General features: G+C 55.9%; 1 protein-coding gene across 3 annotated transcripts; it reads right to left on the reverse strand.

Moving 5' to 3' along the window:
* Positions 1-1477: 1477 nt before the first annotated feature.
* Positions 1478-26180, reverse strand: NALF2 (NALCN channel auxiliary factor 2). Of its 3 annotated transcripts, XR_010606879.1 has the most exons (4): positions 25385-26180; positions 8600-8771; positions 6833-8098; positions 1478-5852 (listed from the first exon to the last, which is right to left on the reverse strand). XR_010606879.1 is itself a non-coding variant. In XM_065643397.1 (3 exons), exons 1-3 carry the CDS (start codon positions 26165-26167, stop codon positions 7689-7691), a joined length of 1341 nt encoding a protein of 446 aa, XP_065499469.1. In that variant the 5' UTR covers positions 26168-26180; the 3' UTR covers positions 1478-7688. The 3 variants fall into 3 exon arrangements, 2 of the variants coding, with proteins under 2 accessions (XP_065499469.1, XP_065499468.1); XM_065643397.1 differs by having other exon boundaries at positions 1478-8098; positions 8624-8771; XM_065643396.1 differs by having other exon boundaries at positions 1478-8098.
* Positions 26181-27343: the final 1163 nt, after the last annotated feature.

Consider the following 27343-nt stretch of genomic DNA (forward strand, 5'->3'; position numbering starts at 1 on the left):
GGGCTTTCTCACGGCTGCAGGTTGGGAGGAACGAGTGATGGTGCGTGACTTGCTGTCACTCATCCCACCGGCAGCATCCCGTGAGGAAAACGATCCCAAACGCATCTCCCGAGCAGCTGCTGGTGTGTCCTGGGACTATCAAACAGCTCGAGCCCTTCGCAAGGCTCTTCTGTGTAGTTTCTAGAGCCCAGAGAGCTCAGACTGGAGCAGGTCAGGAGACACCCACGAGGAGCCACAGTTGAAACAACAGCCAAGGCAGGTGAGTTGGATTTAATGCTTTCAGCAGGTTAAATGCAAACCTGGGACACCTGGGTGCTGCTCTGGAAACTGGTTTGGCTGGGGGGCTTGGCACAAGAAGCCCCCCGTTTCACGCTTCTGCATTAGAAGTTCGTGTTCATGCTTCATCCTGGAAAACATCTTGACTTTGCCTTATTTCTACACTTTGGTGGCACGAGAAAAATTCTCTGAAAATCAACACAATCAGCTGGAACAAATGAGGATAAATGGATTTTAGAAGAAAGAACCCACCACCCCCGATTCGCATCCAGGCTGTCGCCTCGCTCCGCGCCCAAAGCCGGGAACGTTCCCTGGGAAACTGGGTGGGAATTCAGTTATCGCTGCTGGACACCTTGCCAGAGGCTGCAGGTGACTTAACGTGACTTAGTAAACAAGTGAACAGCATGTTTCCAGTTAAAAATGGGCTGGGATAAGGGTGATCTCCAGTTGTCCAAATTGGGAGCAGCACTGTGACCCTCCATCTGCCAACATTAATGGCCAACATGTACATACAGATATATTTTTTTGACTCTCTGAGCCACAATGAAAACCCATCTCTTGTAGACAATTTGGTTCAGAGAGGATGACCCCAATCTGATTTTTAAAAAAATATTTCTATCGTCTCGCTCCAATTTTTTCTCCCTCTTTCCAAACTGTGAACGTTCAGCTCGGGGTAGGAACGGCCCAAGTGTAAATTCGGTTTTTATTCCGTGGCCTTTCGCAGCCTGGCATGCAGCGTTCAATTTGGAGCGGGGCGTCCTCGCTCTGTTGCATGCCGAGATCTGTTGTCCAGATGAATTAATTCCAGATTATAATGTGGGTGTGGACTTCAGCTGGGCAAAATTTGGCTACCCTGGCTTAGTCATTATTCTCTGATGAATCTCTTGGTGACAGTCTCTGCCCCTATTGTTCTGAGGTGAGCCCCCATGGCAAGAAATGTGAAGGCAAGAAACAAAAGAATATAAAGAAAGGTTACGAAATCAAATTCAGTAAGGCAGGGTTATTGTCCCTCCATTCTGCCTCTTCTGTCCTCCATTTGAGATGGGATTTTGCAGGAAAAAAAGAGAAAAGCAGCCGTAGGACAGACGGACAGACAGACAGACGGAGTGTGCAGGGCAGGTTCTGGGGGGAGCAGCCCCAGTTAAACCGCAGAGAAAGGGAGGAGGAAATTATCATCAATTCTTAACATTTTATTTCTTTACTGGGTTAAACAAGGAGCGGAGAAAACCTCTGCCCCAAAATACAACAGAACTGAAAGCATTACAGGTACAGAGACTATTGAACACAGAGAGTAGTAGGATAATATTTTTAATACAACTGAATTATAGCATGGGTTTGTGTTTTTGTTGGGGTTTTTTTTTGTTTGTTTGTTTCTTTTTTTTTTGTCAAACCATTTTGGAAAATAAATGTAGTAGGAACTAGTGCAAAAAAGTTCTAAACATGAAGCACAGTGTATAAAATGGCATAAGAAAACGGTCCCCTCGAGGACACAGTCACTTCTTATGACGGGGGGAGAAAGAGAAACAGAAGGGGGGTGGGAACAGAGAGGGAGGGTCCGGGAGGCAGAGGCCGAAAGCTGGAAAGAAAGAGAAACCGGGCAGGGGGATTAGAAAGAATATTTTGACTTCAGCAGTAGGTTTCTTTATTTTCTTCTTTCTTTTTTTTTTTTCACCTCGCCACCATGTACTGTAAAAGGACCTTTTTTTTTTTAAATTTTATTTTTTTTCGTAGGTCTGAGCTCTGTAACCACCGACGTTTCACAAGCACTTGAGAAGGGTTCGGTCACAAGCAGCCTGGTCACGGTCCCAACGCCCAACCAGCGGGGACACCCCGGTCCCTGCACGTGTCCCCTCTGTGTCCCCCCAGCACCCGAGGGACAGACGGACCCGAAACAGCATCTCCCGTGTCCCAAACGGAGACGGGCAAGAGGGTGAGATGTTTTCCTCGGGGATCTCTCCAGCAATTTCCCTTAAAAAATCCGCTTTTCTCACCTTGTGCCATCCCCGCCGCGGCGGCGCGTTTGAATTTCCTCCCAATTTTAGAACCCCCAGGGAAGCACCTCTGGCTTTGAAGGCATCCCGCAAGAGTCACATCTCGAACGGAAAGGCTCAAAGAAACCGGATTTTGGGGTCGGAAAAGAAAACAGAGCTTGGTCAGAGGGATGGTTGGGGACCTGGAGCAGCGAATTCCCCAGGGGACCGTCCCCAAGGTGGGTGACCCTGGACAGGAGTCCTCCCGGTAACAACGGCCACTCTCCAATTTCTCCAATTTGCCCTTTTTTTTTAGCTGCTCAGCCCTCAAGAAACTGGCTGGATGCTATTTTAAGTAGAACTGGTTGGAATTCCTTACAAATTGCTATTCTCTCCGAATCCACTGCCACCGGTTCCAACTGTGCAAGCAGAAAAAGTGTGATTGATTTTTAAGTTTTTCTTTTTCTTTTTTTTTTTTGAAAATGAGAGGTTTTGTGGGAAAAGGCTGTTCTTGATGCATTTCTCAATTTGAAAAAAAATAAATCAGTCATAATTATCAATATGGCTTGTTTCGACAAGTTTCAAAATAAAAATTCTGGCTTGAAGTGTCTTTTTGTTTTGCAACTCGAGCACGTACAGTTCCCAAATAAATACATTTAAGAATGGTAAAACCAACCCCAAATTTCGTAAGCCAAAACTGATTTTCTTTTTGAGTTTCAGTTTCCAACAAGAAAATTTGTCGACTTCCTGGGCTGAAAAAGGCTCATCATAAAACGCTATCGAGGCTGGAAACCCCTCCTGACCCTGTTTCCAACAAAAGCACTAAACGGGCAGCGGGCTTAAAGAAATCCCAACCGCTTGTAAAAGGAATTACCTTGGGGAGGATGCTCTTCTCCGCTCAGCCGTGGGTGTAAAGTGTCGGGATTTTCAGGATTTTTGGGGGGGGCTGGTGCTTAGGGGACAATGTGGTGACACATGGGACCAGGAGCCGTCACCCAAATTGCTCCATGGACCAAGAACACCCGAAAAACTGCTGCTGAAATGCTTAATTTCTGAAATACAGATGCTGGGATGCTGGGACCTGTGCGGGCCCCGCAGAGCTGCCCGGATCAGGCTCCTTCTGGGGAAAAACAGGCCGATTTGGGGGGGTTTGTCACGTAGGAACCGCGCTGGGATGCCCAAGAACCGACTCGGTTTGATGGGCAGAAGTAGACGGTTATTAACGTCCTGCCTAAACATCAGACGCTGCCCTTCCAACCTTTGAAGGATAATTTATATCCACAGGGACCTTCGGGGTTCAGCAACGGGACCCTGCATCGCACCGCTGGGGATGCTCCTGCCCCAGAGCTGCAGATATCAGGGATTTTCTTTTTTTCTTTTTGCAATGCGGGCAGAGGAACCGTCTCCCAGCATCGCCCGCAGCCCCGACTGGCAGTGAATGAACTGCCCTGACATCTCCTATTGAAGCAAAGCAAAATGTGTTGAACAAAAACCATTTCAAGATGTTTTCCGAGTGTTGCCAAGTTACTCAACATGTTCTGCTTTAGTTGTCAGATGCTTTCAAAGCGATTTCCCTAACTCAGAGCACGAATGGTGAGGGCTCTCCCTGGGAATCTTTCGCCTGGGGCTACCATGGATCTGTATTTTCATAAGAAAAAGGCTCAACTAATGATTAATCTTCACCAGAGGAAGCAGGGCCTTTCTTTGGGATTTTTCTTCAGTTATTTTTAATTAATTTGTACAACTGGCAGCTACATTAAAGTGCAGGACCCAGGACTAACGCTGCAGAAGGGCAGGACCCAGGTACCTTTTCTCCTGCATCCCAACCGGGGACAGCATCACCCTCGGCCCCCCCGGGGCAGAAAAAGCCTCGTCCTGCCGCAGAATCCCCCCTGTCCCAGGGGCATTTTCCTCTGAGCAGAGAGAAGTTTATCCACTGTTGAGTTTTACATATTAATCCCAATGCATGGCACCTTTTTTTCAGGGAGAAGAAATAAGATTATGGAATAAAAAGCACCTCCGTTTTCAATTCCCGGTAGGATAAATGCAGGTGTTTTCCAGGGTGGCACAGGAGAGGCTCCGGCTGCAGTACCTGCACACGTGGAGCAAAAAACCCCTTTTTCTCCTCATCCCAGGCACATTCACTCCATGTTTTAATAAAAATAATGTCAGTGGCATTAACTGAGACAATGTTAACGTCTCCTTTCTGGATGCTTCTCTTGTACAGCAAGGAGAAATCTAATATGGATGGAGAATTATTGAAGTTGTAATGTCAGACCAAAGAGAAGATTTTTATCCGACGGCCTTATAATGATGGACTGCGACATGCGCCGCTTCCAGCTGCTCCGGCCCGCTCTGTGAACAGCCGCGTCTGGATCCATTTAACGAGATTGGCAAAGTGTTGAATAGAGCATATGGTGCCCTAAAACCACAGAACTTATTGACGGCAGCCCAGACTCACTAAATAAAAGAACTCCTTCCAAAAAGCCTCGCTCTGTGAAGACTCAGCACTTTCCTCCCAGCCACACTAGGTAAAAATCCCAGCCCTGTGCCTGCCCCCGGCACGTTATCCTCACGGGAACACCTCCCGGGATGCTGCAGCCTGGAAAACCTGTACATCTCTTACGGGGACAGCCCCGCCGAGCCTCCTCGCTCCCCTGATGCAATTACACCTCCTTAATAACCACGCTAAAGACCCCAATTTTGAACCGGCTCAGCCTGCAGACCCATGGTCGCAGCGTGGGCTCCCTGACCCTCGAGGTGCAGCTCGTCGGCCGGTGTTACGGAGGGTGAAGACTTTAGTCACAGCTCCTGGGTGACTCCAGCAAACCCCTGCCAGCCTCCCCCGATCCCTGAAGATAAACCGGGGATGTTGGACCTCAGCCGAAATCGCCCCATCACAAAACCTCTGCGCTCGGTGCCACCAGAGACCACCTGAGCCTGGGCTGACCGGTCCATCGCTCGGCTCTGCCTCGGGGCTGGCACGAGGGCACGGACCCCTCCAGAACGGGCTCCAAATGCACGTGGTGCAGAAAAGCCGAGCCCGGAACATCAGGAACATCATGAAGACCATGAACACCGCGGCGTCTGCGCAGGCTCGGGCGCTGCTCAGTGTCACCCTGGCACACAATGAATAGGGCCGGTGACTCAGGGCCACCGGCTGACGCACCACACTGGGCTATTCTTCTCTCTCTCGATGAGTCGCTCCAAGATTGGCCGCAGCCTATCTCCGAGAGAGGCGCCTGGAATTAGCTTAACTCTTGGCAGTACATGAAAAATCTAATTTCCCTCAGAAGGAGCTGGATCTGGAGGCAGGCGCAGGGCTCCCTGGGTGCTTTTGCGAGTCATCCCAGCAGCTACACCGCTCGCTGCTCAGCGGCAAACGGAGTCGTCAGATCCCTATTTCCTGAACTGTTGCATGTCCAGGTTCTCACAGGAGTGTAAACTAGGCTGAAAATGAAGAATAGTTAAACAAGAATCATCCTACCTTTTCTGGGTAGCAACAGCAAGGAAATCTGCCCAGGAAATCTGCATCTTCCATAAGCACCACCTCTCCCGGCCCAGCAACCGAGGGACAGCGGGTTCACAGGCTCTGTATCTGCGGGACTTTGGTAACAGGTAACTGAGAACATGTAAACATCACCCCGAAGCTCTGAGATTCAAGTCAAAGCAGAAATCAAACATCCAGCTGCTTCCCAGAGCCTCTTTGGGCTGGAAATGGGCTGGAAATGACCAGGAAACGTGTTCTTCCCCTGAGATGCTGGTACTTCTGCCTTCCTCCCTCCCGCTAGGTAGGAAGTAGCTTTGCTCACGGGGGTCTGCTTGGGTTTGCTTCACCTCAACAGACCAGAAACCACAAAACTCTTACAATCCTCAACTCCTTGGAGCCTCACAGGGATCTGGGATGGGTTTGAGATGCAGCAGGACGTTCCTCCTGCTCCATCCATCCCGTGATCCCCCCCGGGAAGCGCCAGCCCAGAAACAGAGGGACCGTCACACACATCCTCTGTAGGCAACGAGCAGGTTCATATCCACAGCGTGACCGGGACATTTCGCAGCTGACTCGTGCTAAAACGCACCCCTCACCCACACCCTGAACGAACTTTCTTGTCTCTGGTGCTTGGCCCGGAGGCGCAGAGCTGTCCCCCCCATGTAGGACCTCACAGCATCCCTACTGCGAACAGGTCCTGGTGGGTGGACACGGAATTTGGGAGTTTCCTAGGAAAGCGGGATCTGCTGCCTGTTTAGGGCTGGATCCCTGGATTTGCTGAGCTCAGGTTAAAAAGAACAAACAAGGGAGGCAAACGAGGCTGCACCAGCCAGCACCTTGCCCGGCCGAGTCCAGCTCTCCCAGCTGGGCTCCTGGAAATGTTCTGATTTGGGGGGGGCACCCATGGATAAAAAGTATTCACCAAGCCTCTCTTCCCCAGCTGGGCTTCATTAGCGCCTTTTCTTTGTGTGGGAGACTCTCCCTATAAGCCAGATTTCTCCAGCCCTTCTGCCCAGTCCTTCTGCCATCCAGCCCATGATTTGTAGCTGGGAAGGACGGAAGGACAGACGTCTTGGACACGCGCTCCCTGGCTTACCCTGTGCGCTGCCGGGCTCACGTCTCCCCAACTCCCCTTGGAGACCAGCCGCTCCAGTCAGGAAAGAAAGTAAAAAAAAGGTTAAACCAAATCATGAGGATGCTTGGTAAAGGGGGAGATGGGAACGCTGGGGATGTCCCTCCTGCTCCGCGTCTCCTCCCTCCCTCCCTCCTTGCACGGAGGAGCAGGAGAGGCAAGGCTGGGGGAGCAGCTCGGGGACATCACGAGACAAACCCCAAGTAGTACCACAGTGTAACGTAATTCCGTCCCACTCCTGCCTCCCAAATCCCACCAGCGAGGGGAACGCAGGCTGAGGACACTGCACCCCATGAGGATGCTCTGCCTTGAACTGGTGGGTTTTTCCCCTGGGACAGGAGCGGGGGGCCAGGCTATGCAGAGGGCTGCTGCCCTCCGCCCTGCCGGGATTTACGGACCGAGGAGGAAAAGAACCGGGGGTAAGACCGACCATCAAACCCTTGGCGTCGCTGGCGGGCGCCCAAGGCACTCGCGGCGTGGCCATCCCACGGGGACCCCTTTTCCGTGGGGACCCCTTTTCTGCAGGGACCCCCTCCCTTGGCTCTCCCCGTGCCGTACCTTCCCGCACCGGCATCTCGCCACGCTGCCCGGCTGCCACTGACCGAACCCTTCTCAAAGCCGAGTCCCGCAGCCCTGTGCGCATTAGAGACTCTTCATCACGGGGATGCCCCGCGGCGAGCAGCTCTTGGGGGTATGTGCGGGGGTGTGTGTGTGTGCGTCACCCCCAATCCCGTGCCTCCCATTGGAGGAATAGCATGTGCCCCCCCTTCGTGGAAAAAAGATCTGGCGTTCTTCTTGGAGGTCGGCTGTCCCCTGTGTGTCACTCGTCCCTTGCCACGCTCTCTTCCAGGGCGGGGAGGCTCTCCAGGCTGAGCCCCCCGCCGGCCGCCCCGCCGTGCACGCTGGAGAAGGACACCATGGTGTGGAGAAGCATCAGGACCAGCACGCAGAGCCTGATCCTGCTGCTGCCGAGGCGAGACCCTGCGGAGACCGGCAGCAAGGACGGGGAGCGGGGCTGGTGGTACTGGTGGTGGTGGTGGTGGTGGTAGAGGTGGTAGTGGTTGTGCCGCTGGTGATGGAGGTGGGGGTCGTGGCGGTGGAAATGGAGGGACTCGGAGGCCGTGGACTGGGGGGATGTGTTGTCGCTGCTGTCTGGGGGGTGGTCGCAGGAGTCCCATTGCACCTCGCAGCACTTGGCCTCCTCGTCGGGCAGCGGGTTCTCCAGCAGCCCTGTGGGAAGGAAGCGGAGGAAGAGGAGGGGGTGAGCGGGAGGGGACGAGCCCCGGGGCAGAGCCTGAGAACCAGGACACCCAGACACCCCCCGGGACTGGTCCCCAGTGGGGCTGCGACCCTGGACCCGTGTGCAGAGAGCGCAGCCCTGGGACATGTTCAGGACACCCCAAAGGCTGCTTGTAGTGGTTAAATGTCCCAGCCTTGCTTTAAACCCATCACCTCCAGCCCCTCGCATGCTTGATTAGCTTTCAATTAGTGGAAGGGCTTTAATTGCTGTGTCCCCACTAACCGCTTACACCTCAGGCGCAGATGGCTGCGTCTCCGCGGTGAGGCAGCATTTCCACGCTGCGCCTCCTCCCCTTGCACCCCAAAAAGCCTTCAAAACCTGGCACGTGGCTTGCAAAGCACGACGGGGGTCATGAGCACCCACCTCTGCCCCGTCCCCTGGTGCCCCCCGGGGTATGCGGAACCCCGTCCCCGCTCCCCGGACCTCCTTACCCGTACAGATGAAGCCAGGCAAACCTCCATAGATCAGCTCGTCATTGTCCGGTAACACGAACGGGCACCTGGTCTGCACCTCCAGGCAGTATTGCTTGCATGGGATCCGCTGCCGGCACTGCTGTTGGGTCACGTTGAAGTACTCAGAGCACAGCCAGGCCTTGTAGACAGCCTAGGAGAAGCCACCGAGAAGGATGTGTCACCTCCCCAATGGCCGAGGTAGCCGAAGCATCGCAGAGACGCGGGGGGGAAGGGGAAGGGAGAGCTCTCAGCTCACGCGAGAAATCACGGAATCATCAAATCCCACTTGGAAGGGACCACAGGGATCATCTGGTCCAACCTTTCTTGGCACAAGCCCGGTCTAGACAAGCTGGCCCAGCACCCTGTCCAGCTGAATCTTAAAGGTGTCCAATCTTAGAGAATCCGCCACGTCGCTGGGGAGATTATCCCAATGGCTGATTGTTCTCATCAGGAAAAATCTTCGTCTTGCGTCAAATCAGAATCTCCCCAGGAGTAACTTGTACCCATTGCCCCTCGTCTTTTCCACAGGACTCCTTGAAAAAAGGGCATCTCCATCTGCTTTGTAGCCACCCTTTCAATCCTGAGCACGGTGACGAGTATGTCAGTACATAGGGGTTGCCTACTGAACTCACCAGTCAATTAAAATAAACTGCTGAACTGCTGGGGCTGTGGGACTCATCTTACAAGCTAAAACCACCACAGAAGTAAAGCAAAGTAACCACACGGACTAACGTCCCCTACAGACGGGCACTGCAAGAGATCACAGTGATCCTGCCAAGACTGGTGGCCCAAGAGCTCGGTCCATTGCGTGAAAAATCCAAGCACCACTTATCCCGTCCCAGAGCATCTCCCTCCCCGCCAGGCACCCCCGGGGCAGGGCAGGGATTTACATCTCCTCTGAAGCGCTTTGGTCCCCATCAGCTCTGACCACGGGACGAGGGACAGCAAAATGGAGCGTGGGCTGATCCTCTTTGGCCGTTTCCAAAGGTCTCTGCCCGCTGGAAGAGCTGCCGGCCGGAGCAGACGGGCACCGCGGGACGCAGCACCCGGGGCAGCCACCGCCACGGGCTGCTCCCTCTGCCACCAAATGTCACCTTCCTCACCCACCCACCTGGTTTGGGGGAGATTCCTGCCCCCCCAGCCCATGCTGTCCCCCTTCCTCAGCAAAACCCGGCTCTCCCCTCCACCCGCCGTGCGTTCGTGCCCATCGCGGCCGGCCGGGCACGGCCCAGATGGCTTCGGTTAAGACCGTATCTCCCGCATCCCTCCTTATCTCCTGAGCATCAGGCACGGGGGGAAATTGTTTGTCTTTGCTGTAAAAGGGACGGAGATCTCTGGTTTCTCATGGGGAGAAATCATTCCTCGGGCTGCAAGAAACAGCAGCACCCTCGGTGGCACTTCCAGCTCATCTCTGGACACATCTGGGCACTGGGGACGCAGTGAAGGTCACGTTAACGACCACAGCCAACTTCCTTTGAAACCGAGTCGAAAGGACTCCCCGTGATTCAAAGGGAATGAATTTTCCCTCCTCGGCGTGCTTGGAGAAAAACCCGTGCTCCTCCTTCCAGCTGCATTTTTATTTTCTGGAGGCTTTATAACATCGCTTCTTTGTTTCCCCATGTTTCCATAGATCCTTATCATCGCTTGTTTGGACCACGTTGGTGTCTCAGAATTAAAGCTGGTTGGGAAATTCTTGGCAAGTTAGTTTCTTTTTTTTTTTTTTTCCTGGAAAATGCCAAATCATGAAAGCCAGAATTTTCATGGAAGCGTGTTAGTTTTGGTGGTGCTTTCATCACAAGAAATTTAATGGGGAGCAGGACACGAGCCTTTCAGAGCAGCCACCAGCCCTGGGGTCAGAGCTTTCAGCCGGGATGTAGGAAATTCAGCTGGGATGTGGGAAATTCAGCTGGGATGTGGGAAATTCAGCCGGGATGTGGGAAATTCAGCCCTGTTCTGGCTCCCCGGCCCCTTGGACATTAATTACCCAGGCCCCAAACCATCCAGGACTGTGCAGGACCCGGGCAGGTGGGACACGTCCCCACTCCGCTCCCAGGACTCGGCCAGTCCCGGTTTCTACACAATGCTGTGACTTACCCCCTCAAGTCATAACGTTTTCAAGATTAAAACCCAGATGCATTAACTACACCGCAAACAGCCTGCGAATTTAAACAAGAACTAAGAGATGCACCAGAAAAAAAAAAAAAGATAACTTGCCACTTGCTTTTTGTGATTAGTCATTTGGGCTTTTTCTACGCAACAAGTTCTGCAGCACCAGCAATGTCCCACTGCTTACATCTCTCTCTTGCACTGGCTCGTCAGTGCTCCGCGGTTATAAATAATAAATGGCAAACGGATATACAGCTCACAGGGTTGTATCTGAGCCCAGCACCCACCCGCAAACGGGTCAGGAATGGGAAAGGGATCAAATCTGCAATGGGATCTGGGGCCGGCGAGGGCGCTGCTCCCCACGTCCTGGGACTGAAGGCTGCGGGGGTGCCACGGGACACAGCCGTGCTGGATGGGAAGCCCCACGAGCCACGTCTGCGGGGTAACAAGGTCACCCAGCACAGCCGCAGGGACCCAGAGCGGTGCCACTGGTGTGACTGGTCCCAGTGTGCGGGTGGAAGGAGCAGATGGGACACACGAGTCCGTCCCCCCCGCTCACCCCATTGTCCAGGCCCTTGGCATTACACATCTCCACCAGCGGGACTGTCTCGTGTTTCCCGAGGAGCTTGTTTTACCACTGAAAACACTTATTTCGCTGCCTACCAGTTTTCCTTCATACTTGACCTACATTTCTCTATCCAAAAGTTCATTCCCTTCAATCACTCCGCAAACCATCCCTCTCCCTCCTCTCTGTTTACACATTTCTAATATTTGCAGATGTATCACGCTCCCCGTTTAGTCATAACTTTGCCAGGCTCGACTGATTTACTCTCTCCCATCTCCGCCGAGTCTCCCTCCCAGCCCTGAATCATCTCCCTCTCTCCCCCGCGCTGCTTCCCCGTCCCTGGTCACATTCATGACTCCAAGCGGGGACATGCCCTGTCCCCTGGCAGAGGGTGGTGGCTGTCACCTGCTGTCACCTGCTGTCACCTGCTGTCCCAGCGCTGGCTTGGGGCTGCAGGGCCCCATGCTTTGGTCCCACAGCCGGCACAGGAGACTCCCGAGAGCTCGGTGGGAAGGAGCTCGGGCTCATCCCGCTCTCCTCTGGAAACACAGCTTGAACGAGCAGACTCCCCGTGCATCTGCATGTTTTCCCCCTAAAATGTTTCTGTTGACTCAGAGCAAGAAGTTTGGCGGAGGGCTGGGGTCTCAGACAACAACATTCCCGTGAATTTAATGAAAATACTGAGCAAAAGGCTGCAGAGAGCTGGTGGTATCACTGCCACCGCAGAGGAGATGCGAGACCCAGAAACCGCGACCAGGCACCAGGATTTTCCAGGTGCCTTTTTCCCTTTTCCCTTTGCTTCCCAGGACACCCACCTGCCCCGAGGGCTGTGGGGTGCTGACGTGGGGGTGCTCTGGGTGCTGCGGTGGGGGTCCTCGGGCTGTGCGTGATGGAAACCACCCAGACCTGTTGGAAACCACGGTGCAGAGCTGCTGGTGCAGCAGGGCTGGCACGGGACGTGGGCAGATCTCCGGGAGCCAACAGCATTCTCCCGTCACACATCTGCAAAAATCAGCGTTCCAGGCAACAACCAAACTCCCCGGGATGCTCAAGCAGCAGCCTCTACGCTTTGCTTTTTCAAAAGCTTTCGATATGTCTGAGCTTACCCCATGCGATCTGCCTTCTCCTGCCGCTATGAAGGACGCATGAGAATTTAGGACAGGAAGAAATTTATTCTCGGCTTAAATCAATGGGGAAAGCTCATTGTTTTCCATTCTTGCCCTTTATGGTTTCTTCAGGAAGGGAGCTTGGTTGCAATCAGCGTTTCTTCCATTCTGTTTTCACTTTTGGCTGATCTCCAGCCTTGCCAAGTAAATATAAGTGACCTGAACTCCAAAAAGCTCTATTTTGGTGCCTTCTTCCTGCGTGTTTTAGCTCGGAGGACTGGTGAGACGACTCCAAGAAAGCACAAGGAGTTCTGCTGCCCAGGAAAGGGGCCAAGTTCAGCCACCCGATTTACACGCAAGGAGGAGGATAGGGTCTCCATCTGCATCATAAAAGACACTAAAAAAATCCCAAATGAACTGGACTTCCAACAGCTGTCTGTCTACTCACACTGCCACCGACACCTGGAAGCAGCAGTCAGAGGGACAGGCTTTTTGCAGTCGCTTTGGTGCCAAATCGAGCTCCGCGCTGCCCACACCAGGAGAGCATCCCCCACCAAACAGCTTTTCCAGAGCCTGTCTGCGTTCTTCCTATTTTTGCACAAACCAGTGTACTCATTTTTTAAAGTAATTTGGCTGTTACCAATCCGGTTGCTGCCAGTACTCTGCCAACACTGCCAGTGCCTGTTGAACCACCCCAGCCAAGATTTGGTAGGACCAAGGGGCCGGGATGCAGCAGCATCCTTGGGATGCGGCACCTTTGCAGAGGGGACGGTGCTCGGGATAATGTGGATGCCCACTGGGACCACCAGCTGTAATTAAATCCTCTTTTCCCATGAGAGCAGGAAGCAATGCTTGGGAAGTTTCCCTCAGGATGGCGTGGGGGGCCCAGCCCCGCCCTAACGAACCCTTCTCCTTAATTAGAGGCAGGGGCAGCATCCCCAGCCCAGCATTCGCTTTTCTGGCAGGGGGATTTGCAGACCGGCGGGGAAGCGGGAAACCTTCCCTTACAAAATAATCTCATTTTGTATAGAAAAAGGAAAGACTTGCTGCGTTTAATTGCAATATTTGGCTCTGCTGACCGACCCGAGGAAGCCGCGTGGGGCTGGATGGTCCATGAGCATCCCACAAGCTCCACCGCTCCCTCGGACCAGACCCCCTGCCCAAAATCCTCCTCCCCAGACCCCCGCACTCACCTGCACCCCAAGGAACTCATCGGGACACCATGTACACCCAGCAATCCCTGCCAGACCAAACCTGCCCCCTCCCCTCCCTCCCGCACTCACGGCTCCATCGCGGCCCGAGCTGAGCATCTGGAGCGGCTGCGCCTCATTAATCTCGGACACAGGGAAATGAGCGCTGCTAACGAGCCGCTCGGGCATCTCTCCAGGCTCTGGCGCATCAGGATGCAGCGTGGGAAGCAGGACACGCCGGGGGGGCACAGAAGAGCCCCCTCGGATGGCAGAGGATGAAGGGAACACTCACGGTCACGGCCAGGAGTCACAAACACAGGCTGCAATGCCCAATTACTATTGTATTCAATTACTGCCGCCTGCCATCCTGACATTAACAGTGCTGAGCTTTTTAAACAGCTTAAAAAAAAAAAACCAAAAAACAAAAAAACCCAACCAACCCACAAACAAACCAACCAAGAAATAGCTTTGCTATAGGCTGTTCTAACGCCATATCTGTAACAGCTGTAACTTTTTTGATAGTTCTGCAGCTGCACTGTCCCTGCCGTGCCACGTTCACATGCTCTGGTTTGGGGGATGAAAAAAAAAAAATCCAACCCAACCCCAAACCCCCACAATTGTGTGTGACTATTGTTTTTTTTGTATTGTTTTTACTTTTTTTTTTTTTTTTTTAAATATAATGTTGAGTTTTGCCTGGCGATGACAGCGCTGGAGCCGTGGATCCTCCGTTTCACAAGCGGGGGCTCCGCTGCCCATTGTACCCCGGCACTGTCCGCGGCTCCGGGCACCGCGGTGGAGGTGCCGGCAGGAACAGCGAGGGACGGGGACAAGGGCAGGGACACGGCGCCGGGAATGGCACCAACAGGGAACCCCCAGCCCCAGCTTCCCACCCGCATCCCTTCAGCTCGCTGGTTAAATCACTCCCGAATTACCTCAAAGCAACACAAGTAGGAGCCACCTACTCACAACACCTCAGTGACTTCATGAAGAAGCTCGTAGTTTTTAGCATTTTAGTTTTCATTCCTAGTTCTTTCATTAAATAAATTATCTGAATCCCCCTTCTTTTGTAGAATGAAAAAAAATAAAGCTTCCCCAAAATAAACCCCCTTCCAAGCTAGTTGAAACAAATCCAAGATCCACACAACTCCCTAAGCACTGATCTTTGAAAACTCAGAGAAAACAGCTTTAAAGCATGACCTGCATGCACCTTATACACTCAAATACCAGGTAAAAATCTTATAGCAACAAAGTTCACGCTATGAGGGGATGAGCACCACGTTTATGGGTTTATTTCTTTGCTAATCTGCACATTGCAGCCGCGGGCTGCTGCATGCAGAGAGCAGCAAAAAGCCCGGTCTGAACCCAGCAGATGCAGCTCTCGCCTGGGAACAAACCCAGGAGGAATCGCCCGGAATTGCGGTTTGTCCCAAAATGAGAAGCATCCCCTGGAACGGCGGAGAACACCGGGCAGCCCTCAGCAGCGCTGAGACACGGCGCTTGGCATCCTTGCGCAGCAAAGAAAAAAATAATAATAATCACACTAATTAACGTCACAGCTGCACAAATGGAAAGGCAGCGCCCACTGCCAAGCCCTCGCGCTTTCCACAGCCGGCACCTGTGTCCCCACATGTCACAGGTCCCCTCATTTCCCTGCACCCCCTGGCTCCCTCTGCCTGCCCAGTCCCTGCCCAGTGCTGCCCAGTCCCTGCCCAGTGCTGCCCACAGCCCCTTCGCTCCCACCACAGGTCCCAGTTTGCCCAGTGCAGGTTTGCCACGGTGTCCCCATGGCCATCAGGACCCGGACGGGGCTTTCCCTGTGGTCCAGCCACCAGCCCTGCACGACCACTCCTGCAACAGGCTTTTGAGACCGTATCACTGCTCAAAAACATCACAATTCCCACAAAATAATGTTCTCGTTTAATTAGCAAGCTCCACCTTAGTATCGATGCGTCCTTCCTCCAAGAGAGGATGATGATGGGGCGGAAGGGCTCTGCTCACTGCCGCCCGCAGACCCCAGCTCTCGCTCCAGCGTCCGTGTTGGTTCCCCCCGCACCCCGGGTCTGTCCCCTCTGCTCACCCTCCGACTTCTCCTGGCAGCGACCACCCGCCTGTGGACAGTGTCTGGTACAACGCGGCCCCGGTCTTGGTGGGCTGCCTGCAGGCACTGCTGTAAAATAAATGTATTAAACCCAAACAAAGTGTCCGTGGAGCCTGTTCCTCCTGGAAGCGCCTTGGACTGGGACACCAGCTGTGTCCTGAGAAATGTCCGATGGACGCAAGCCTGAGAGACGAGCAAAGGCAGAAAGGACTGGTATTCCCATGCCAAGCCAGCAAATCCAGACCACTGCTGTGTGCTCTCCTTTCCAGAAGGGTTTTGGCTGAGGTTTAGAGAGGAGAAGACCAGCTCGCTGGGATGGTGAGGCCAGGACACGAGTGTGAAGGGATGTGTGGGAACGGGGTGGACACTGGGAGATGTGTGAGATGCTGAGTGGGGGTCAACACAGCGACAAAACCCAAATAACCCAGTAATAAAGGAGGAACGACTCCATCTACTCATGGGCAGACTGGTCAGGTGTCACAACAAGACGATAAGGAACGAAATTTCCACCAAGCGACAGCCCCAGTGACACGGATGCTGTAACACCCCAGAAGGGCCCCCAGCGCACGGTCCTGCCTGGCTGCCCTGCACAGGGGCCAAACCGAACCCTAACACAGCAGGTAACCAGTGCGTTAGTCAGCAGCCTAGTCTGCCATTACCCCAATTAGTTAAAAAGTAATTAAAGATTGCTATGAAACTGAAGATGAATACAATCGAGTTGGGACAGAGGGAGAGTCAGGTCCCTGCAATCTATTAGCATCGCTTGAGGAGTTTGCTCCCATTAGATACTGCTGCAGCCAGGAGCTTAGCAGGGTTCAAAAGTAGATTAAACATTCATACAGATAATGAGAACATCCTGTTACATTAGATAAGACATAAAAAAATAAAGGCTAGACACTCCAGTGCCACGAGTCATTCATTACCCACCAGCTGATGGGGGCAAGGAAGAAGTTTCTCCAGCAGAGCGGGTGCATCCACCTTCCATGGAAGCAGTGAGCCCGGAGCATCATTTTGGGGAGGGATGTCACAACGGGGCTGCCTTCGCAACCAATGCACGCAGAAGGGCCCAATCTTGCATGTTGCCAGGATAACATGTGTGCGCAAGTCCCTTAAACTAAAGGCAAATGAGCCAAAGATATTTCCTAGATGCTTATCACCACTCCTGGCAACTTCTGATGGACACAACAGGACTGGACACAGCTCATACCAGACCTGAGAGTTGGAACCTCTTTTTTAAATCACTGGCTGAACACCGCTTGGGGAAATCTCCCCCTCCTTTCCAGGTGGGGCCTTAATGCACCTGGGAAGGTGGAGAAAAACCCAGGAGGACTCTGGGTCTCTATTTCGAGCAGGACGGAGGTGCTCCCGGCCAGCATCGCTCCTCAAGGGATGGTGCCATTCCCAGCCGTGCTGCGGAGCTAACAGGGGAACGCTGGGCAAAGTTCAGAAATACCGAGTCAAATTCCTCGATGCTCACAAGCATCTCTTCGGATATGTTTTCTACGTGCCCAGCCAGCTCAGTATGAGGTTGCAATGCTCCAAGAGCTTCCAGCCCCAGGAACTCCACCGAGCAGGTTTGCTTTGTGGACACGGGACAGGGAAGCTCTGCAGCCTGTTTAAGAGAAACAGCCTCATGAGGCCATTACTAAGGTCCAAATAACTAACAGATGCACAGCTCCAAAGCACACACCTAGAATTCACCAACTAAGCAGCAAAATCACAGGACTTCGGCATTGCACGTGCCTTGCACAAGCATCTCAGCTTGACATGCAGGCAGATGCATCCCCAGACATAGATACCTGACATCTCAGAGAGCTTTGGGGCAGGAGCAAGGACTGCAAGAAACATCTCAGACATACCCCTGGAGAGCTCTGCAGACCAAGGAGCATCCACACCCCACAAATACCCCCTCTCCCTGCACTGGCAGCTGCAGACCCGTTAGCAACAGCCCACACATGGTGGGGGGAGAGCAGCTGCCCCTTGTGAAATAATCATCACCAGACCCTGCCGGCACCTCCTGCCCAGCCAGGACCAGCCCAGGAAGGGGTGAGGACATCATCTCCACGAGCATCTCCTGCCCCGGTTTGCCGAGGCTGAAGCAGCGGTTGGTAACGTGGCTGCTGGGGAATGTTCTGGCTCAAGGTTTTTTTTCCCCTTTGTGAAAATGCCAGTTCTTGGAAACCGCAGCATCTCCAGGGAAGATGGTAGCTCAGAGATGCTTCCCTGGACTAGAACCGAAAATTCTACTGAAACCAGGACCTGCATGAGAGAGGCTGAAGGGGGTCCCAAGGTGGGATGAGACCTGCCGTCACCATCCCCAGCAGACACCAGAACTTTGGGGATGCTGTTGGAGCCCCTGCTGTGAGGAATAAACCATCCAGAGCTTCCAGCCAGCCTCGGGCTGGCAGTAGCTGTTTCGTGTCAAGCATGAGGACTTACCTCCTTTCACTGCTCACTGCTTGGTTACGGGGTCACTCTCCAGTCTCCCCAGGCCAGGGACCTGCTGCCAGCCCTCCCACCCCTCCATCCAACAGAAACGCTGCAGAAGCTGCTGTGCAGAGGTCAGATGTCAGCTGAGATGCCAAATACATGTATTTTTAACTCGTACGGGGACACACAGGGCAGGCAGCGTTTCCTTCTCCAGCCAGGCCAAGCAGCAGCGGGATGCTCCTGCAGGCAGGGCTCTGGAGAGCCAAACCCTTGCCAGGTGATGCCGTTTTTAACACAATGGCCACATCGGCAGAGTTTCGGGGAGCCCACTGCACACATACAGCATCGCTTCTCCCCCCAACACCCCGAGATCGTGGCTGTGAGAGAGGGCCCACAGAGAAACCAAGAGCAAAAGCCAGCAGGGCCGAGGAGCGAGGCCAAACGGGTGGAGCGTCCCCAGGGCAGGCAGCTGGGGCTGCAGGCAGCAGGGACAAATGGCCACTCCTTGCCCAAGCAGCCTCAGCGGCTCATTCACAGATTTCGCTGTCCCTGAGTCACTGCCCTTCAAACGCCAGCAGAGCCGAGCTTCCTCTGAGCAGAGCTGGGCATGAGCCGCATCCTAATGGCATCGCGGGGACAGCGGGGACGGCCACCGGCAGCCAGGGGTGTCCTGCGCTCCTGCCTCTGCTGCAGGCAGCTCTGGAGCTGGGCAGCACAGGAAAAGCCTCGTGGGGCATCTGGGCTGGGGCTGTTCCGAGGAGACTCCGCTGGGGCTGCTGCGCGGTACCCAGGGGAGGCCGGGCGGTGCGCGACCCCTCCCCTGCACAAAGGGCTCCTTTCCTGACGCAAACCTGCCCATCCCTGCACAGGGAACATGTGAAGCCCTTTGCGTGGGCAGGTCCAGCATGTCCTGGGTTCAGGCGGACACCACATGCATCCTCTTCCCCCTCTTGGTGCTCAGCTACAGGGGAGGCGCAGCCTTGTCTCCCGCGGCACACAAGGATGCTCGCACGGCTGGCAGTCCGTGTGACGCTAGCAGGTCCCTCTGTCCGTGGGGACAGCGCGTATCACTGCCTGTTATGAAAAGTAGCATCGCAAGCTGTCCCCATTCGGCCCGCCCCAGGCAGCTGGCGGCCATGGATGTGTACAGCAAGTGGGGACCACGGCGGGGGGTTGTGTCGTTTTACCAGGTCACACATTTGGCCGATACCGTCACACACGCTGCTGAGCCCACAGACTCCCAGCAGGACCACGGCACGTCGGACGCTTTCCAAAGAAGCACCGTTAGCTGCTGAAGCATCACGCTGCGTTGTCACGGCTGGAGCTGAGCCTGCTGCTCCGAGGAGCTCAGTCCACCTCACTGGTGAAGCCCCCGTGGACTTTGTGCTCACGGTTACGCCCCCGTGGACTTCGTGCTCCCCGGGACGGGCGCAGGCAGAGAAGAACCCGGACTCGCACACATCCAGCCCAGCGGGGACAGCAACAGGCGCTGGCGCCTGCGTCACTTGTAGCTACTCGGTGACAGTTTGATGGAGACAGATCTCTCGCCCTCCCTCACACTCTTCCCTGCACCGTTTGCCAGCCTGCCTGTTGCTGCACACAGACTCGCTGCCTTTATAAACTTCTATTTTTTCCCCTTAAGTACCACTGGCAGACGTTAACAGACAACCAGCCCAAAGCAGGCAGACAAACACCTCTGAAAGCAGCGGTAAACCCCCCCATTCACTGGGGGAGCACCCCCCAGCCGATGCCCCCACCCCAGGCTGCTTGGCCCCGCAGCAGCCCTGGGGGTCCAGACACCAGGCACCCCAGATGTCCCGACCCCAAGCAAAGCTCAGCACTGTCCAAGCACCAGCTCAGCATCCCCCTTCCCACACGTCCCAGGCACCGCTGGCGCATTTCTGACACCTTGACGCTTTTTTTTTAAATTACAGAGCAAACTCTTTTCATAAACGAGTTTTTGGTTCTTTTGTTCTTCAGTCTTTGATGTCTCTTTTCAAACACCTTGGTGGCACCCGAGACAAGGTGCAGGAATCAGCTGGGAGCTGCGGCTGCCGTAACCGCACGCCAAAACTCACACAGCCCATTTGTTCAAATTCTTTATACAATTTACCCACATCTCTGTGCACGCCTGAAAAAACCTACCTTTGCTTATAGGGAATTGGTTTGTAATGCACTTGGCTGAGCTCGTGCAGGTGGCCTTGCCAAAACTGCCACATTACGGACTGCGCTGATCTGCTAGAATCACTCTGGAATTTACTCTGGAATGTTTTTTCACCTCATGAAGTGCCGGTAAAGCTCCAGCTCACGGGCCAGGCTTGTTCCTGAGCAGAAGCTGCAGGTGCAGCCCGCAGAGCTGCCTGGGTGCTGGGGAGCAGCCTTTGCCCCCTGGGTCCCTGCAGCACCCACCGGGTCAGTGATGCTGCAAGAGGGATCTGGCCCCCACCTGGGGTGCTGGGGAGGCGGCTTTGCCGTCAACCACTAGCAGATTTGCTACAAGCCTCAATATTCATGTAAACTGTAAGGTGGGAGCCTCGCTCTGGACTTGACATTTAAAAAAAAAAAAAGAGCAAGTTTTGCAATCCAGGCTTCGAGCCAGAGTGCACCAGGTTGAGCAGCGTCTTGGATAAGCCCAGCCAAACTCAACTCGAGCTGCTGCTGTGGAGGTGAAACGCTGCTTTGGTTCTTCCCAGAGGCTTCCCCAGCCCCGAGGTGCCCCCAGGACGTTGCCCTCCCAAAGCTTCCAGCCCTGCGGTGCTTGAATTTCCAGGAAGATGCTTCGTGGGGAGGGATGCTGAGCAGAGACGCAGATTGCTGATGCTGTTTTCGGCTAAACAGGAGCAAGAGAAACACATTTGCTCTCCAGGCACTCGGCGTGGGCTGTGCCAGGCGCGATGCTGCGGCACCTTGCAGCAGGGACCGGCCTCCATCTCTCACCGCATCACCTGCGCACCCACAGCGGGGAAAACACCGGCACGGCACGAAAGCCTCAGGACCGAAATCCTGCCCTGCCAGGCTCTCCCAGACAGGATAATGGGGAAACCAGAGGTGGAGAAACGGATCTGGCCAGGGCTGCAGCAGGATTCAACAGCCACTGGCCCACGCATGCAGAGAAACCTGGGTAATCTAATATAATTTGAGATGCTACAGGTCCTGTCCAGCCTCTGTTCCCAGCCCCGGCCCTGCAGCTCCCAGCTGTCAGCCCTTCTTTCTCCACAGCTTTGTTTCTTGCAACCTAATGAGTCCTTAATTCAGCTGGCTTTGTCCCATAGATCTTGATTTGCCCCAGTACCGGCGGGAGCGTGTACTTTTAGAAGAGCTCTCAGTAGCGGCTGTTGGAGAGGGAAATAGTACAAACCACTCTGCCTTTACAGAAGCAAACCCCTCATCTAGCGGCGGCTGAGCTGGAGCAACGCTGCTCTTTGCCGTTCAGAAAAAGGGAAGAACGGCAGAAAACAGCCATAAGCATCACACAGGGCTTCACTTTGGAGGGACGGGGATTTCTTCCTGTGCTAAGTCGTGCAAAGCCTGAGCCGACAGTTCCCCACAGATCCCGAGGGACATTCAGCTGCAGCATCCCCGTCCCCGTCCCCGGGCCGTGACCTCCTCAAAGGTCCCTTTGGAAGGATGTTACCAACGTGTCACCACAACCGCTCAGTGCAACAAGTTTGTCATGTCTTGTAGCCACAAAAGGTACAAGTCACGCAAGAAGAGGGGAGATGGAGGTAGCCTGCAGCTGCCCCCAACTCATTTAATGAATTTTTCCCTCTTACAGACAGAAGTATTTCCAGACAGACAAGTATTTTCCACCTTTTTATGTTCATCAGCACTAACCAGCACCAGGACAGAAGCCGGCACTTGGGTCGTCTTCACTGCACAAGGCAAAACGTATTTCGGAAGCTGGCTGGACCATGCGGACCCGCTTTGTCCCCTCCCTCCCCTGTCCGCACGGTGCCGGGGGACCTGCCTGCGGGGGCTGTGAGATCCAGCCTGCACAAAACCCCATCCCACGTGAAATGCAAACAAACAACAAACCCGAGAAATGTATTTTCATGTTTCACTGTCACTCAGCCATAGGGATTTTTGGTGTTAGTTGTAGGAGTAATAAGTAAAACACTTCTATAGTATGATTTGGAAGCTGTCAGCGCTGCACGGGAATAACAACAACGTACGCAGAAGAGTGGGATCTGTCTGGGGATTATTTCCAAGCAGAAAATAAAAAGGCCTGGGAGAGTATTACAGCAATGAGTAATCTAAGCAGCTGAGTTACAGAGACCCCATCATTTCACAGCATCTCTGTTTCCTGCAGCTCCCAGGGAGACGTTGGCACAGCCTTCCCCCAGCATTCCCCAAGCTCCGGGCACGGACAGATCCGAGGTTTGGACACTCGGGATGTGCTGCTCACCCCCAACAGCACCCGCCTTTCCCCTGAAACTGGGGTTTTATGAAGAGGGAGTGATGGGACTCACAGGTCTCCTGAACGTTCAGCCGCTTCCAAGTTTTTAACCTGCTGCCGTAAAAAGGAACCAGCTGCTCCGGCGGGGCTTTTGTTGTTGTTTTAAAGCAGAAGCCACAAAGAGCCAAAATCAGCGGGGCGATCCGGCTGCCACAGAGCTCCGCGTGTGCTGCTTATCGAGCCGCACGGCTCCTCGGGGAGGGGGCTGGGGGGGGCTGCGTGGCTCTGCAGAGGGAGGCTGCGTGCAGGTGAGCTGGAGCTGCTTTGCTTCCCCGCCTCCGTTTTTCCAGCCGCTCCAACAGAGCAGGCAGGCTGTGAATGGGAGGCAGCCGCGCGGTGCAGGACCACGCACAGTCCCCTGCCGCACACACACACATCCAGCCCCAGAAATTGTATTTAAATCCCATTTACCCAGCTCCAGGGCTCTCTGCAGCCAGAGTCCTGCTATGAGGATTTTGCAGGAGCCGCTCACGCTGGCTGAGCTGTCTATTCTGTTTTCCTCCACTCCTCTCCTATTTTGCTGTCATTTGCTCTCCTACGTTGTTACCATTGAGCGATAGCTCTCTGCTGTCGCTTACAAGCAGGTATTCACATGGGCAGCGCGTAGCCGCAAGTCACCTCAGAAAATGCAGTATTATTCAGCATCTGGATAGGAATTACAAATTCAGGCTGCTTTAAAAATCCCGCCAGCTGGATTTTCCAATGCAACGAGTAATTACAGCCCCTGTTGAAGTCCAAAGGACTCGAAATCGGGCCAAAACTTGCTCGTCACCACCACGCCGGATGAGTTTTGCGTTAGCCTCATTTCACAAATGAGGAACAGCCACTAAGAAGGCGAGGGTGAACCTCGCAGCCGTGGAAGTCTAAAGGCACCTAAATGCATATCAAATCACCTTAAATAAGTGGCGCGATTTTCACGACAGACCGAAACGAGCGGGAGCCGCAAGGGCTCAGGCCGGTTTGTGCAGACTCGGGCACACACTGGGAATGTCCTAGGTGAGCGCGGACAGGCCGGCTCTGCTGCTTGTGCCCTCCTGTTGCTTCCCAAACGCCGCCTGTGAAATGGAAAAGCTGGTACTCACAAATACTCTAAGGATGCAACCGTCACCGTGACACAGAGTGAGCTGGGAGGTCAGTGCCTTGCTGCTGCTACCTGCAGCTCTGCATCTTCTAAGCTCGTTTCCTGCATTCTCATCAAGGATGTTAAGACCAGGGACACTTAATGAAGACTCATCTGAGCATGGCGCCATTTCTAGATGCTTTACAGCCCATGGCAACGTCCTTGCCCAAGACACAAAGGTAATGATTAGTTTCTTGTCTTTCTTTGCTACTCTCTCTAGGTTTTTACACCAGTGAGCACAAGCCAGACTCAGTGCTAAGCCTGAAGCGAGGGCATCTGTACAGGCTACAGGAGACGGTTCGGGAAGCCCCCGCTTCTGCTGCACCCCTGGAAACATAAGCACAATACCTTCATTTGCCGTGGAAGGGGAGCAGCAGGGCCAAACCACTCGGTGCCGGCTGAATACTACGTACCTCTGAAACCGCGGGGGGAATTTGGGCAAGCAGATTGCAGTTACCTGGCCTGGCACTGGCCCAGAACACCGGCCCTAGCTCCTTTCCAAAACCAGCTCCTTACAAAAGCAATGCAGAAGCGTGGGCCTGAGAGTGGTGGCCAAGATCTCGCCAACGTGTCCTTGATGAAAGGCACCACCTCGGTGTCCCCAGCGCCGCACCCCGGCGCTTTCCCAGGGGACAAGCACCACACCAAGAGCCACCCATACTGCCACTGCGGCTCCAAGTGTCCCTCAAAACTGTCCCAGAAGAGCAGTGGCCAAGCACCACCCTGCCACCGTCCCTCTGGGATGATGCTGTAACACACCCCGCTGCCTCTCCCGCAAGACACGGCTCCGAGAAAGGGAAGGCAGGTTTAATTCCTGAGACCATCACACTCCCCCAAGGTGATGTCCGGAGGGAGTGCGCATAGGTGAGCCAGGCAGCCCGGAGCAGGGGGAGGCTGGTGAGAAGGCAGGGGAGCGCCCAGCAGAACCGCTCTGGACCGAGATGCGACCGCAGCTCTCGCTTTGGAAAGGAACAGCACCGCGCTGAGGCTTGATCTGACTGATGCTTGAGGAGGCAACCCATTTGCTTTCGGAACATGGACTGGGGATGGTCAGCGATACTGCGGGGAACGCCAAGGGGGAGGCACATCCCAGCACCCCCAGCCTGTCTCCCTGTGGAGAAGGGGTGGAAGGGCTGCAAAGCAGCTGCTGTGTGCGGGAAGGGGCTCCAGCACCGCGATTCATCTCAGGTCACCGCTTGCCTCCACACCTCAGCTTGGTGATGGCCAGGCAGAGCCCTGGGCTGCCGCAGCCCCACGCAGCACCCTTGGCAGCAGCAGCAGGCCAGAGGCAGCGGTGAGGGGCCCTGCACCTCCCTGGCTCACCCAGCGTGTGCACGGATGTATGTGCATGCGTGCGCATGGATGTACGTTCCTGCACACACCTAAGGCGGTGCAGGCGAGGCTGGCAGGGAGCACGGTGTCAGGAGGTGCGTGAGCGCACGCACGCCCCGGCCAAGCCCCGCTCTGCCCTCTCGCTCCCACCGCCCCGTCCCGGCTGCCCCAGGGGCTCGGGACCCATCGCACCGGCACGGCCGGGCTGCGGCTCGGGGGGCAGCGGGAGACCCCCAGCCCGCGGGCAGGCGTGCGGGCGGGAGGGTCGCAGCACCCCCCTGCAGCCGGGACCCCCGGGGCTCGGTGGGGCTGCCGGACGGCACGCAGCTCACCCGGCGGCACGCACAGCACCCCTTCCTACCTTGCAGTCCGTCAGGCAGGATCTGACCGAGTACTCTTCCGATTGCAAGTACTTCTCCAGCAAGAGGTCGAACTCCTCGTATTTTTCCTGAGCGTGTTGGTCCAGCCGCTGGTACGCCTGGACGCAGCTGCTACAGGCCTCCCCGCCCAGCGCCCCGGCCGCGGCCACCATCAAGTCCACCATGAGGTTGTCCACGCTGCAGTCCAGGCCGTCCGGGCCGGCCATCTCCCGCAGCAGGTCCCAGATCGTGTAAGTATCACAAAAGGAGAGGTTGAAGTTCCTAAAGTAAGCCTGCAGGAAGGTCCTCTTGGAGGAGGGAGAGGCGAAGAAGGGGGCGACGACGGCGGCGGCGGCGGGGGGCGAGCGGAGGGGAGCCCCGGCCAGGGAGCCCCGCGGCCGCTGCAGGGCGTGCAGCCGGGCACAGGCCGAGTCCAGGTCGCCGCGGGCGGCGGGGCAGGGGCCGGCGGGGCCGGGGGCCCGGCTGAGGTTCCCCAGCAAGGCCTCGCAGCTGCCGCCCGCCGGCTCGGCCGCCAGCAGGGCCCGCGGCCCGCGGCTCCGCGCCCGCCCGGCGCCGCTCCGCTCCCGCGCCCGCAGCTTGGCCCCGGCGCAGAGCCACAGATGGTCGGAGAGGAGGACGGTGAAGAAGAGGAGCGAGGCCAACGAGAGGCGCCATTTCTGCGCCCGCTCGGGGTCGGCCACCGGCTTGTCGCTGCGGCGCGGCGCGCAGCACACCGCCCCGCCGCCGGCGCCCCCGCGGGGGTACATCCAGGCGCCGCGGATCATGCTGCGGGGGCGGCGCGGGGGGGAGGCGGCGGCGGCGGCGGCGCCGGGGGGGAGCGCCGCGCTGCCGCCGCTGTCACCTGCGGCCGCCGCGCCGCGCCGCCGCCGCCGCCATGCCCGCGCCCCCGCCTACAGGCCGCCGCCGCCGCCGGCCGCCGCGCCGCCCCGGCCCCGCTCCCGCTGCCCGCCCCGGCCGCGGAGCGCCGGCCGCCGCTCGGGGGCATGCCCCGGGCCCGCTCACTCGGCTTTCCGCTTCCCCGTCGGCTGCGCCAGCTGCCGGGCCCCGCCGCGCCCGCCGGGCCCCATTGCCCTCAGTCTGTCGCCATCTTCGGCCGCGCCGCCAACACCTTGAGGAGCCGCGGCGCCCTGCGCCTGCGCGCCCGCCCGCGCCCCCCCCGCCGCCCGCCGCCCGCGCGCGGCCCGGCCCCGCGGCCCCGCCGGCCGCTCGGGCACCGGCAGGTGCCGTGGTGCTGAAGGACAGCTCCGCCCGCCGCTGCCGGCCGCGCCGCGGGCAGCGCGCCCCGGGGAGCGGCGGCGCCTGCGGGTGCCCCCGCCGCCCCCGGCAGCGCCGCGGTTGTCCCGGCCTCGGGCCCCGGGCAGAGCCCCGTTGTGCCGGTACGGGACGGATCCTGCGCCGGGAGGGGTCGTGGGGCGCTCAGCCAGCGGCGGGGGACGCGCTGCCCGCGGGGTCGTGGGATCACAAAACGTCCCGGGTCGCAAGGGACCCACAAGGGTCACCGAGTCCAACTCCCGTCCCTGCACAGGACAGCCCCAAAATTCACACCGCGTGGTCGTACAGCTCTCCCGTGGCAAACACACGCTGGATGTCCCCTGGGTGCTTGCCGCCTGCTCACCCTCTGCCCCGACAGACCCCAAAAGAGCCTTAAACAATTCATTTCTGGGTCACCAGGAGTGACGCCTGAACAGGTACAGTTACTAAGAGGAAGCCAGCTTCCAGGGAGCATCACTTATTTGTGTCCCAAACTCTGTTTGCACCCTAATAGAGACTTCTTGGGCTAGCTAAACGAGAGACTATTAGCTTACTGGAGGCAAAAAACAGAGCTCTGCAACATGAAACCCTGCCCAGAGCAGAGTAGCAGGCAGAGCCTGCTCTGAGCTTCCTTCTCCGTCCATGAAGCCATCCTCACCCTCGGACACTAACCCGGCTGTGGGAACTGG

The sequence above is a fragment of the Caloenas nicobarica genome, chromosome 12, assembly GCF_036013445.1.
Source record: "Caloenas nicobarica isolate bCalNic1 chromosome 12, bCalNic1.hap1, whole genome shotgun sequence".
NCBI lineage: Eukaryota > Metazoa > Chordata > Aves > Columbiformes > Columbidae > Caloenas > Caloenas nicobarica.